General features: G+C 33.8%; 1 protein-coding gene across 1 annotated transcript; it reads right to left on the bottom strand.

Annotated features, from left to right (window-relative positions):
• Positions 1 to 1,926: 1,926 nt before the first annotated feature.
• On the bottom strand, positions 1,927 to 12,109 carry LOC128228320 (globin-2 A chain-like). The gene is made up of 5 exons (XM_052939567.1): positions 11,937 to 12,109; positions 8,328 to 8,433; positions 7,692 to 7,811; positions 6,981 to 7,130; positions 1,927 to 2,124 (listed from the first exon to the last, which is right to left on the bottom strand). The coding sequence occupies exons 1-5, from the start codon at positions 12,107 to 12,109 to the stop codon at positions 1,927 to 1,929; spliced, it is 747 nt and encodes a 248-aa protein (XP_052795527.1).
• Positions 12,110 to 14,209: the final 2,100 nt, after the last annotated feature.

Genomic DNA, 14,209 nt, shown 5'->3' on the forward strand with positions numbered 1-14,209 from the left:
TTATTAGGTATTGTGTGTAAATAATCCAGGTAATCCAGTAAATTACTAAAAAAAGAAAACACTTTCCAATCGACTGAACACTGAAAAAAAATGGCGTTGAAACAAAAGTGAAACTGTTGAGTTTTTTTGCAGCCCTATTCGGACTTAATGTAAAACTTTTTCAGTGACATCACTCGTGACGTCACACAAGTACATGTTATTGAGGTTATTTTGAACAAACTGTTTCTGTATTTTCGTGACATTAAACAGCTTTCAACAAAAAAGTTACTCATGGTGTGTAATTCTAAGCAATAATGGTAAATACACCTTCTTGCGGTTGTTACCATCTGCAAAGGCCCTTCAAATGGTTTACAACCCTCGCGCTACTCGTCGGGCTGTAAACCATTTCGCGGGCCTTTGCAGATGGTAACGACCTCAAAAAGGTGTAATTACCCTATATTAATTAATAAAAAAATGTTAATATGTTATCGTAATAATAAAGCAAACCTGTGTTATATTATGACAAAAAAATAAAAAAAAGTTGTAAAAACGGTTTATCTGTGAGAGTGCAGTTTTAATATCGTGTGCTTACTTATGCTGTATCGACACCTTGCAGGTCCAGGAAACAATGAATTATTGTAAGAATTCACACTAGTTGTCTGTTAATCTAAGCCAAGCTCGCGTTTAATGTCGGTAAAAAGGGTACCTCATTTTTTTATATAGCAAATATAAATCAAATGTACAGAAAAATAAGAAAATTAACACTTACACGTATTCAATCCGATTGATGTACTAGCGGTCAGTTGATGTAATTTAGCACATAGTTTACCAGTTTTTCGTCTATCTGTTAAATCTTTGTTAAATGACACACTTTTCTTTCAGCCACTACTATTCATTTATTTTGGAATCTGATTAGAGTTAGGAGACTGTTCAAGAAACAGTAACCATATAATTATACAGATGTTGTGAAAGGATTGTTTAGCTCCATCGACATTTCTGAGATTGCAACGCCCATTATCAGATGAATTGCATTAAATAATCATAAATAATTATATATCTAAAAAAATACAACACTATCTTAATACTAGTTATAGATAAAAAAATCTGCGACTATTCCAAATATGACCAGTTGAATGCATTATTATACAGCGTATTGGCTCAGCCTCCACGCTTTGGCTCCAGCCCCCTGGCTTTGGCTCCAGCTCAACCCAGAAAAGGAGTATAAACATGCTTATTCCGGTAATCAGGCGGTCATTTTTATTCCCGACAAAATAAAAGCACTCGATAATATTGGCTTTATCTTAAATGTAAGCTTCTTGAGTGAAATTCAGCTGAAAATTGGTGAAAATGTTCTACTTTCGTTTGTAAACATTGATGTGTTTGATGGGAGAATCGGTTTTATAACTCCATAAACAAAATGTTTACAAAATAACCCAAATACGTGTAAAGATTAAACATATTTATATGGCACTGCATTCCCCGATTTCTCAAATAAGCCCTCATAATTGTGATATTAGATAAAATAACGAGTCATACTTACGTTTTACGATGATGTCCGTTCTTTTGCTGTAGCTCAGAAGTGTCATTGGCTCCTTTTTATACACAGCTCCTAAAAGAGCTGGAGCCACTGTTTCGCACCCGTGAGAATGTTGCTCGAAAAATAGCATTAATCACTATATACTTGGAAATCACATTTTTGAAGGTTGATAATAAAAACGTTACAGCAAATAACAATAACACAGTAAGGCGTACTCGGAGCACGCCAGAGTACAACAAGCGACGTCAAGGTAACGTCAGAGATTCAGTCACACTTTTTCAACGTAATCATCGCGAATTTGAATGCATTTTCTATGTCTCTGTAACCATTTAATGTAAGTGTCGCTGAACCAGTCCCTGTCGTATGATGAAACAACATTTTGCGTATACATACGAAGCTCACTGGCGTCCTCAAGCTGCACGCCTCGTAGCGCTGCCTGGAAAACTCCGAAATGGGGGCAAGAGAATTTCAAAAACAAGCAAGTTGATTTCAAGGACGGTTGAGTTAGCTCTGTGTCCTGGAGTGTTATCTTGGTGGAATATTATGCGCTCGGGGTCGCGATTGGGGCGTTTCGTATGCAATACGTGCATCACGTCACGACTGAGAACCTGAAGTTATGAAATTAAGTTAAACTTGGAATCGTGACAGTAAAGCCAAAACAGTACATTTGAATATTTTTTTACTAACATTAAATTCTAATATTTTGAAACTTCTTACTTATGTTTTAATAGTTGCAAATATTAATCTCTTACTTTCGCATAGTAACTATCAGTCACTGTCTGGCCATCGGTAACCTGTGCTGTAGGATCATGCCCTTCCTGTCCATGAAAAACATGATCACGTGTTTCCCACCGCTTTTCTGTACTTTTGCCTTCTTTAGGGGAGGAAACCCCCGGGGTTTTCCATATACAGGACTTGGCTTTCGTCTCCGGGTCGACGCGCCTTTACAAAGTTTCTTCGGTTGTAACTATGCGGTCGAGGAATTCTTCGCATTCACGCTCATACCGGCGGACGAACTCTTGCGAGCAGCGAACCCTTGTTGCCGTGATCCTTAAGGAGTCTCGGCACCCAGCACGCGCACACTATAGACATGCCAAATTCTGTTTTCAAAATTTCATACACCGTAGAAGTGGAAACATCTAGTTAAGAAGCTAAACTTCTCGAAGTGTGTAGCCTGTCACTGTATACCATTTATCTGAAATCGAACATTTCACCCTAGGCGAATACACATGTTTATATATCTTTGTGTGAAGTAACTGTTTGCAAAATATGAAAGTTTACACTGAGTAATAAATATATTGTTTTACTTATGAAGACAAAATATTAAAATTGAATGTGTTTGATATACGAATTAACTATAAAACATTCATTATTCATGAAACCTTTCGTATATCGAAAATAGTTGTCCAAGCTTAGTATCCACTTTAAGAGTTAGTAAAACTGTATGTATATGACATAATACATTTCCTTATAATGTGGAAAATAAAGCTAAAACAGAAAAGTGAGTAGTATATATTCTAAAGTATTTCAAAGTCCTTCTAAACAAATCAACATAGTTGTTTTCTAATAAAATTTTATTCTCACTCCAGAAAATTTCGATGAATTTTTGAATGTTTGGATGGCGCCAACACTATCGCTTAATGTATTAAGGTCGAAATTTATTGTATTATGGATACTCTAGTAGGAAATGGAATTCATCTTTGAGTGTATTACAATATTGACTTTTTCTTTCATTTCTTGGTATTATTTGAGGCTTATGCCATCTTCATATTTCTGTCAATCTTAATGAAATATCCATCGCTTTCATTGTCTATAACTGTTTGAATTGGAATGCATTTTTATCAATGTTGAACCTTTTTCATTTTGTCATTATAACAGTTGTGGATTGTCGTTGGACACAACTATTTGATTATATGAAAGGGTCCGATGTGTACAAATGGTACATATTAAAACTATATTGAAAATTAGTATTGCAAATAAGCTTTTTGGCCCTGGAGTGTTGCAGGATTGACCCTTTTTCACATTCGATTTCAGCTAAAATTAAAAAAATGCAACTGACACATACTTTATATGAGGTTACCAGGCATCAACGAATAGCATGATAGCCATTGACCCGATGGAATGGCAAGCTTATCTGTATATGGTTACCTTGATTCATCTTACGAAATCGTGTATAATTTTAACGTTTAAAACTGGCAATATATATAAACGTCATGTTTACTCTGCTAGAAATGTATTTTGAAGGTTAACCGTAAACGCAGACATGAACATGTTTATACAGCAGTTTTTAATATTATTGACAAGGACACGATTGCATTTAGTCGTTGAAAATGCTTTCGTTATGCTTTTCCCGATAAGATGAGCTATCTTATGAAAACAAAATGGAAATTAAGCAACGACTGCTTGTTTATGTCCAATAAATGTCTCAAAAGGCAACAAATGCAATCATTTTGGCCACGTAATGTTAAGTGCTCTATCTCTTTCTCTCACATCCGTAACGATTTGTTTATCGAGATGTTTTAGAAAAAAGAAGCTATAAAGATTCGTAGTTTGCGTCATTCAGTAAAAATATATATTCACTGTGTGTGAAATATTGACATTAATTAATGTAGGTTTGATTTATTAAACAAATATGACAAGCCAAGACAAATCAATAGCCACCAATTGACTTCAAGCCATTAAAGGAAACAAAATTCGGCGTAAGAGAAATTGTGAAAAACATTTGAAATCGTGAGCAAATGCTTGTAAACGTGAACATACCTTACAGTATATTGCCTAAAGCAAATTATCAAATAAACTTACACATACTTATCGTAAAAAACTTTTTTTATAATATTCTTCCAAAATAGCACCGGATTCAAGTAATTGTTGCCTTTCAAAACACGTTATTTTCTTCAAACCATGCTATTCCACAAATCAAAAGCAAGCAAATTCGTCATCGATTTTAAATCTTGCCCATGTCAAATATTAAAAAGGCGAGAAGAGAAAAATAATGTTACTTCGATTTTTCATCATCATGTTGTTAAAATCAAAATGAGTGTTTTAATTTTGAACAAGGACTTCCATGTAAATGTCTTTGCCAAGCATAGGGAAATATGACAGTCGTAATTGTGTCCAGATCAAAGTGAAGCGCACTTCTTCGAAGATTGCGACTATAACGAGTATGTTTTGTAGCTGTCCATATGTCCGAAAGGATCATCTATACTGCAGCAAAATAGAACAATAACTGGCAACTTAATGCTTTGAATTTCAAATTTGTGTTTATTTTTAAATACTTAGCTAGGGTCGAATAAGTATTTACAGTTAGAACAGGAAGAATTCACAATTATTTTGTAAGACACCACAATTCACATTTCAGAGATTACGTTGGGAAAGAAAAGAATCACTTAAAGTAGGAACATTATGCAATGATCAATGCTTTTATTCGTTTATGATCAAACTAGTTATATTTGATACAAACCTCGAAGGACAGTTTCATATTGCCTAAACCTTATTGATATGTGAATTATTCCATTTCAGCTATTCCTTTATGTTCGACCAAGCACACGTTTTCTGTCATAATGTGACTATTTCAATGCTTTCGTAAAACTCTCAGTTGTTCTCAACGAAACGACATGGCCATGATTTGCAAATAAATGATGAAAGGATTATTGAAGTGTTTTACGACTTCTACTAGTAGTGAATGTTACCATTGAATTTACTTTGTTTGATACCGAGACTTTAAAACATTCATTGCTCGTCATAAACAGGGGTTCTAACAGCTGGTAATTGCTAATCCGGATTAAAACAACCGTGAATCTGCTTGCCAATGAGGCAATGATGTCAACGCCAGATCATTAAGAGACTAAGACCCATTCTAAAATTGTTAATTAAGTAATCTTTATTCCTTTTAATGTAATCCCTTCTGTTCTTTATGCACATGTTCAAGAAAATATAACTTTAACAGCTGTACAAAAGTCTCAAGATAAAAACTCTCAATTGTAAATTTAGGATTAATCAATTACTTTAAAACAACTGCGTAAGACAATACGTATAACATGTTGCAAATATTGGAGATCACCGTTCTATCGGAATAGTACAAATAAAACGTGCGACCGACAGTAAAATATTAAAACATGGTTGACTACGTCTATCTAAAATGTCAATCCGAAATGGTCCGCAAGGGTCGACCTCCTGTTAACGATTTTGGTTGACAATGTACATCTCATCTCAAACCCATAGCTAACGATCTTGGTTGACTAGTCAAACTCCAAGGGGCGTCCTCCTGTTATCGATTCTGGTTGACCATATTTATGGGCATGTTTAGGCTCAAAGACGCGACCGCCTGTTTAAAGATGAATCCAAGGTCCGAAAATAAGCTTTATTTAATATTCCAGATTAATACAATAATGCGTAGGCGAAAAATAAATGACATTTGTCTCGAGAAAGCATCCATCTGGATAAACGTTAGATTGCAATGGCACAGATATTACAATGATTCATGCACAACATTCTTATAATGAATAGTGACTTTAGTTGCTAGTCATTTGAGAAAATGCATGAAATATCACTAGCGAATACCCAATCAGATATGTGACCTCTTCTCTTTATCTCTTTCTGTTATCATGTAAATCACTATGCTGATTAATGCTGCATATATGAATAATAATTCTGAAATATCTTGTTCATAGGAAAATGAATGTGTGTTTTTTTTCATTATTATGACGTATATAGTTGTTCAGCGTAATATCACTGATCCAATATCTATTCAAACATAGGATTTTTCACAAGTCGTCTAATATAACTAAACAATTCAACTTAAGGGAATAAAAACAACATGAAGTTCTTAACTTTTGTTGGTTTCTATTTAAATTTAACTAATTCCTTCAATAAAAAATGAGCCCGTAAAACAGAAGGAGCAAGCATGTATGAGTTAATGCTGGGCTGCCCCAAATTAGTTTTTCTTCCAACATACAGATTGATGCATGTTCACATTTGTCATACAACACTTCGGAATGGGTGTATTGAAATGTAATCAAAACAACGCACGCGACAGTATACTTCATTTGATGATAAGGCAGTACGTTTTTTTTCAATAGTTACCTTGAATACATACATGGTTTGACAAACACACACTTAACAACATGCGTTTATCAATGGGCGATCATATTGTCGTCCGTCACCTTATCTCAGATATACAAATATAGTAATTAAAATGACTATTAATATTACACAATCAATTTGCATCAAACTCCATAAATCCAGTGGCTTTTTTGTACTGAATACTATTTTCAAGGTTGAACTTGATGTATCCCTTAAACAAATTCTTCACACTTTTCATACGTCACAGATTATATGTAATTTCATTTTAATAAATACACATTTAGCTCACGCCGTTCACGTATCCAAGTTTTTATGGAAAATATATTCATGCATGCGCGTAATTGTCCGACGCTCATCAAGTAACACTTAAATGGCTATTTACAGTATTGACGTCATTGGAGTCGCTGTTCATCCCAATTTTCATGTAATGCGTCATAATACGGAAGAGGGTTTTCCAAGCAGTAGCGATGTCTTCTGTCCAGTAATCCTCTATGTGTGGTTTAATAGCATTTAGGAAGTGAGGAAATATTATCTGAAAATAGAAATAACGTGTATCGTTAAATGTCAACTACGTTAAATGTTAAATTAACCAACAAAATGCTTTAAAATGACAGTCTTATTCAAAATCAATACGAACACATGTATAAACATAATTTTGAGTGATTAACTTTAACTACTTACTAAATAATGCATTTATGTAAGTATTTATTACTGAAAACACTATTATAATCATGTATTTAATAGCTTAAAACGCAAAATTATTAAATAATTGGAAAGGTTTAATGTGATCTTCTATCGTCTCATAAGGTAGAAATACTCTTTTTTTCTGCACATTTATTTCAAATTTAACTCAGTATCCTAAGAAAACAACCATTGTTGTTGACATTGATTCATCTTTAGTTTATTAGAACACATGTATTAATTGTGGTAAATTTTATTTGGGAATAAGAGTGCATCCTTTACATTGCAACAATGCTGAAAACAATCCGCCATTTTTGTCATCGATGTGCGCTATGAATTGAAATCATTGCTTTCTAGAATGTAACAACAACAAACATTTACTCGAACGTAATGTTACAGTATTCTGTCATACTTGTATAACATCCGGAGGAACATTATATTTCCTATGCAAGGCCCCAGTTTCAATGAGAAGTTTGGCTAGGTTCTCCGGTTCATCTATCCTAGAAATGCACTTGTCGATAGTTCCCATCACCTAGAAAGACACGGAAATGAATGTGTATACGTTAACATGACCTTTAAAAAAACAATCCTCGAGAGGGTTTGAAAAGCCCTTTTGGGGGATAGTGTGAAAATATGCAAAGGACGGCTAAATGATTTTTGCTATAACATTTTCTTCTTTAACCGTATCTTTTCTTAAGAGCTAAGAAATAGAAATTCAAAAATGAGATATCCTTGCTTTTGAATACATTTCACTTGCACGAGCAAGCGGGTTCTGGTGGATCAATCATAGAAATACACTTGTTTACTCAGTAATATAATGAAAATACTTTTCTGCATAAACAACTCTAAATCGACCATAACATAATACTTTCTGACCTATGATGCAACAAATCAACAGTGTACTAAAAGTTCTGATATTAACAACAGTGAATTTGACTTGACCCTAATCCAAATTTAAGGGCAGCATTTGTTGGTCCTTAAATATGTATATTTTGTTGTAGTTAATGCTTTATAAAATTCAGAAATTAAAGTTGATACAGTATAATACCATTAGTGCGTGTTGGCGGATAAGGCCGCTCCTTTGTAGATCCCCAATATCTCTGCCCCGGAAGTTTGCAAATATCTCTATAAGCTCCGGGCGGTTCTCAAACATGTTGGAAATAAAATGTTTGAATAAAAAAGCAAAATCGATGGAGAAACGCTAACCACTGATACAACATGTAAACCTACATTGTTTGGCTGAAAGAAAGAGCATATTCAAAGGTCTCCAATTTTTCAACACCAAAGGTCAAATCTACGAGCTGCTTCTAGTTACATAAATAAAGTAAAATCTGATATTTTTGGAATAATATAGACAATCAAAATAGTATTGATTATTACATACAATTTAACATATTCACATCGTAAACGTAAACCTAAATAAAGAAAATGAATACTTTGGAGTTATACGCGTTCTGTAACTGATAGTGTCCCTATCTGTTGGCTCTAATTGCAGTTATATTTATATCGGCAAGGCTGAGCCAGATATGCATAACAAACATCAAAACATAAAGCACTATAGTTAAGTGTATGCTATACACTACTATAGTGATGTCACGTGCTAGACCGTTGGCTTCAAGCTTGATTTCCCAAAGTTGTAAACCGATTACGCATTCTAAGGCTAAACAACAGCGACTCCTCCTTGTGACCTCAAACGGAGCCAAGTTAACCCTGTGACATTGAACGTGGTTTATGTTTAAACGTTTGTCTAATGAGCTTGTTTCTGTAGGTTTTTTTTTATTTAAATATTAAACAGAGACCTTGATGGTGACATTTATGTTGTTTATCTGTCTTGGCTCCTACCAAACAGAAACTACATTTGAGTATGTGTAAATGATTGTCGGCGGAAACTTCCATTCATGAACCCAACAATATTGCAATCGTTCTTAAAAATAAGAGACAAAGACCAATTACCTCAAATTAACTTTCTAAACATATATACTTTTTGAGAACTTTTTTATACACAACTGACTGGCTAAATAACAAAATCATAAACAACGCACAGCATATTCTTCAATAAGAACAATTTGACGGTATTAGTGTGTTTCTAGAGTTATCTGTTCGTAAGGAGTTTCTGGATTCGTGATATTTAATTGTACATCGTTAAAGATACGTAATTGCGCATTGATACCGATACAACTCTAAAAATGATGTTTTATATCACAATGGTGTGCCATTTCAAAATTTGTCATTAAATAAGCGCCATCACACATAAGACCTTTAAATAAATATCGAAATGTAACCAAATATAGGACATGCTACAGTCATGCATACTTGTAGAGGATTTCGGACAATGTAAATAATACAATTCTGATAGTGGACGAAAACTAATATAAACCTAACCCCTAACTAAGGGAAAAGAACTAGTCCCAATGTACAAGCAACAGTCGCACTAACATTATTTGGTCTTTTTAGACCATGTTGATAGCATAATCAAAGAAATAAAAACAACCGATTTTGATTAAAATAATGCAACGTTTAAAACCTATTTAAATAAACATTTGGAAATAATAATATTTATTCTGCTGTATAAACAACTGAAATCACTCGCAATGGGATTAAGCACCTACAATGTTAATCTTATCAGAAAAATCCGACGGAATTATACGGACTCTCGGGCAAAAAAACAATAACAATGTTCTACGGTGTTCAACTTAATTGGTCTTACCAATCTGGCAAAGACCACGGGCATGCACCAAATTAATCAATTTTAGATTTATGCCGTGTGTGTTTCGCCTGCAATGTGGGCAAACTTGGTTTCAACAGTCTCATTCCTTATGGAACTGAATTATGCAGTGTAATTATGGATGTTCAATCCGTTTCGGTCAGTAAATAAAACATACATATTTACACCTCAACTTCCATTCCTTAAATGAACTGCCTTTCGCAACATCTTCGGATATGTTCGGATCGCAATTCATCGCATAACAATATAAATGAAAACTATTGATCTTGTTATTGTTTGTATTGTGTCTGCAGGTCCCGTAAAATATAAATCAACATTTTAGAAAGTTATTGTATTTTAAACGTGTTTCAATTTTATGTTTAAAGGCGTTTTCAAGTGGTTGATCTTTTCCCGCGTTATTTTGACGTCATTTAAAAAAAATGTTTCCGGTAACAGTCGAGTCGTCCTATTTACCGAATGGGTAAGAAAGGAACACTGAAAGGTAATCCGAAATGAAATGAAGTATTTTTTTAACGTTTCTAGAATAAAATAATGAACTTTTGGTGTAAATATAAGGAATGAATTGCGAGGTTGATGTCATTATCGGGGTTATGAACACAATTGGGCTGGTCAAAGTACGCGTGGAATCCTTCGGACTCCACACACTTAGACCAGCCCAAATGCGTTCATACCCCGATAATGACATCAACCCCACAATTCATTCCTTAAATTATCACATCCTCTATAGAAACATTGACAAAATGAAACTACACATGTGTAAATAGAGCAAATGACAACAAAACACCACACAACAAAGCAAAATATCTCCCAAAAACGATTAATTATAACACAGACCTTTGATAATACATATCGAGATAACCACGTTGGAAAGGGTTTTAATTTCCCCAACAATCTATTAACAAAAATAATACTAGGACTATTTCGAGGCCCTTCTTTTCATGCTTTCGAATGGGCTTCATCGACGTCTACTGATCGGGTACACTGACATTTTGAATTTGTATTTGGATATACTTGGACATTTTACGTCCATAAAAACATTACCGGAAGTGAAGAAATCTCACGCTGATTGCATGGTAAAAACCCAGGTCAGCATACAATCTTCTCGAGTATCGATTTACGACGATAGTGTTATAGTATAACATAATCTAATAATTCAGTTTTCTGAGCCTGTGTATTATAAAGTTGGTGAATATGGATCTGCACCATTGTTTCTGTTATTGGACCACAAATAAATTGCCATTTATATGTCTTTTTAATGCCTTCATAAATAAAATAGGGCACATGGAGCGTAAGAAATTAAAATGTTTCAAGATTTCATTTTTCATAAAGCATTGAGGTACAAACTTTCACAAATATAAAATTATTAATAAAGTCCTCAAGTATCCACTTCCTAGTTACAAACATGGACATATTTTCAAAAATAGAATCATCGAACGACAAGACATTCTCGATAATATAATTTAGAGCAATTTTCGGTCTGCAACTTGCCCTAGTCTTGTATCCCGTTGTGATATGAAAGCGTGTTAAACTAAATTCTGTAAAGAATTTTGTAATTTCCGTAAAATAAGTTAGTGTTTTTGCAAAATGATATTAAATCTTAAAAGACATACTATTTGACACTAAAGCACATAGGAAAGGGGTCCCGCTTTTTAATATAATGAAAATTAAAGAGATTAGCCCAGAACGCAGTCACAACCATAACAAAGACCATGTTTTAAAGCACATAGCTAAAGCATAACAGACACTGAACGAGTGATACACACCCAACTAATAACACAGACAGAGCACAAGTTCATCATATATATATATATATCAAAATGAGCCATTTACTTCATTATCAAACTTTCGCTTTTACTAATTCATTGTAAAATACCTTTATTTTGTATAACGCTCATGAATTAATACTGTATTCCTTACGGTTGTTATACCTACCTAACATATGTTATAATTCCCACATTGGCTATGTGTACTTTTAACATTTGCCATGTGTGTTTGATTTTAGCAACCTGATCATCTATAGGTGGCGGAGGACTCGTTTTATTCCTTTGATTACCAAATTTATTATAATTCGTCTTGAGTTTTAATTTTTCACAGGTACATCCCATGGTCTGCTCTTATAGATTATCCACAGGAAAAGGTTTCACAAAGCACTTTAAGCTACTATAGAAAATCTTCGAGAAGAGGTTTAGATCACTTAGCCGTTCCTTAAAATGTTATTACGTCAGCATGAACGCTTGAAATAAATATTACATTGAAATAATCATACTAACATATTTCATTTGAGCACTTAATTAAATATTAAGTTTTGCAATACTATTTTTCTCGTCCAATTAGTGTTTCCAGTTATAGTTTAGTTCGTTCAATGATACACGATTCGGCATTAGCAGTATATATACGCAATCAAGAGGGCGCGATCTAGTGGCAACTATCTTGCTGCGGCATTATCGGATTCAATCAAAACAGCGCTATTTTGACGTCAACTGGCTTAACACAGAGAATAACGCCGCATAGGATTTTGCTACGACCGTGATGAAGAAGGTGATTTTGTTGATTTAAATTTACAAATATATTAAATGTATGTATATTTCAGCTGTTATCTTATTATGTGGTGTTTTTTTTAAACCCATTGTTTTATTAACTATCTGTAAGCATTAACGTTTGATGACATCCAATTTGACATCTGTTATGCATCTACACAGGGTTTAGTTGACTGTTCGACTACTGGGATTGACCCTTTAGTTTTATTTTATATATGTAATTTATTTATAATCAATGAGTACCTTTAAAAAGATCATAGGTAGATGTTTGACTGCTGTGAATATTCATATATTCATATATAACTTGATTATTGTTGTCTTTAAGTTACATTGCTACAATGGTAAATAGTCGTTACACATGCACTTGCTATCAGTATGCGATGCCCATTGAGTTTTGCCTTTGCTTATTTCAAAGTTAAAGTAGACTTCACTTATTCACTTCAAACATGACATTACACCAAAAATCACTACTGCCGATGCTGCATCTGCTTCCACTGCTGCTACTTTTGATTAGAATATGGTTCCGAAGGAGCACAGCTATTTCTTATCATTACATTAATTATTGCTACGGCTGAATAGGTCATTAAAACAGATTTATTTTTTTTTGATGAATTTATTATTCTAATTAAAACAATGAGAAATGTGCGGACTCGCCCAGTACCTTAGTCGTTAGCAAAGCTCCTGTTAAAAGGCATAAGGAAAAAGGCCAAACAAATATGCGTTATTCTGAAAGTAACATGCAGATAAAGTTATGCACGTAATGTATTTTTGCAGAGTCTATAGTAGTTAAGTTATGACTGTTATTCCTTTTGAGAAACATAGAGTTTACTAGCGCTTTGCTTAAAAAGTGTTCGAAAGTGACTTACTATATGTTTGTTTGGGGAAATGTTGGAATCATAATACAAACAAAATGTTCCACAATGTCAAAGAACGCATATCCATAGAAAGTGTAAGATGTTTTATTTGGATTGACATTTTAATGCTAAACAAAACTACATAAATGTGCAGACATCGTAAATCATGAAACTTGATTAATCCAGGGGACCGTAAACCATCACAATAAGAATTGCGTAATTGGAATCAGGTGAGAATTTAATGGTATTTTACTTTTTTCTGAAATACGATGTCTTTTATATGTGTTTTCTGTTTCTGTTCATCTTAATGTAGGATCAAAAAAATAAAACGGTTGTGCAATGCAACTGTGATCATTGTAGGTACAAAAGTACTACTGTCCTTCAACAATACACAAGAAACGCTATAATATTTGTGCGATCGTGTTTGCTGTAATATATTGGTAAAGAGACGAAACCTAAACAGACAAATTAAGTCGAAATATTCTTTACCGACAGAACATTTTATGGACAATTATTTTGAAGGACGCCATAAGAAAGGCTTCTAACATCTTGTAATTGTCTGTCTTGAAGAAAAAAATAACCGCGGATGCGCTTGTCTTAGAGGATTAAATGCCAGTTGCAGATTGCAGAGCTATGTATGATTTAAATCGCATTAACATTACAGACAGACGTTGATGAAGAACAGCTATAACTTTTTACGATGAACAAGCCTACCAAATAACCTCAGTATGACGTGCAAACATTTCGATGTTGATTTTTTTAAGTCACTACACGTCGGTCAGCCCTCATTTTAAGATTGATGACGCTAGACACG

Source organism: Mya arenaria, chromosome 1 (assembly GCF_026914265.1).
Source record: "Mya arenaria isolate MELC-2E11 chromosome 1, ASM2691426v1".
Classification (NCBI taxonomy): Eukaryota; Metazoa; Mollusca; class Bivalvia; order Myida; family Myidae; genus Mya; species Mya arenaria.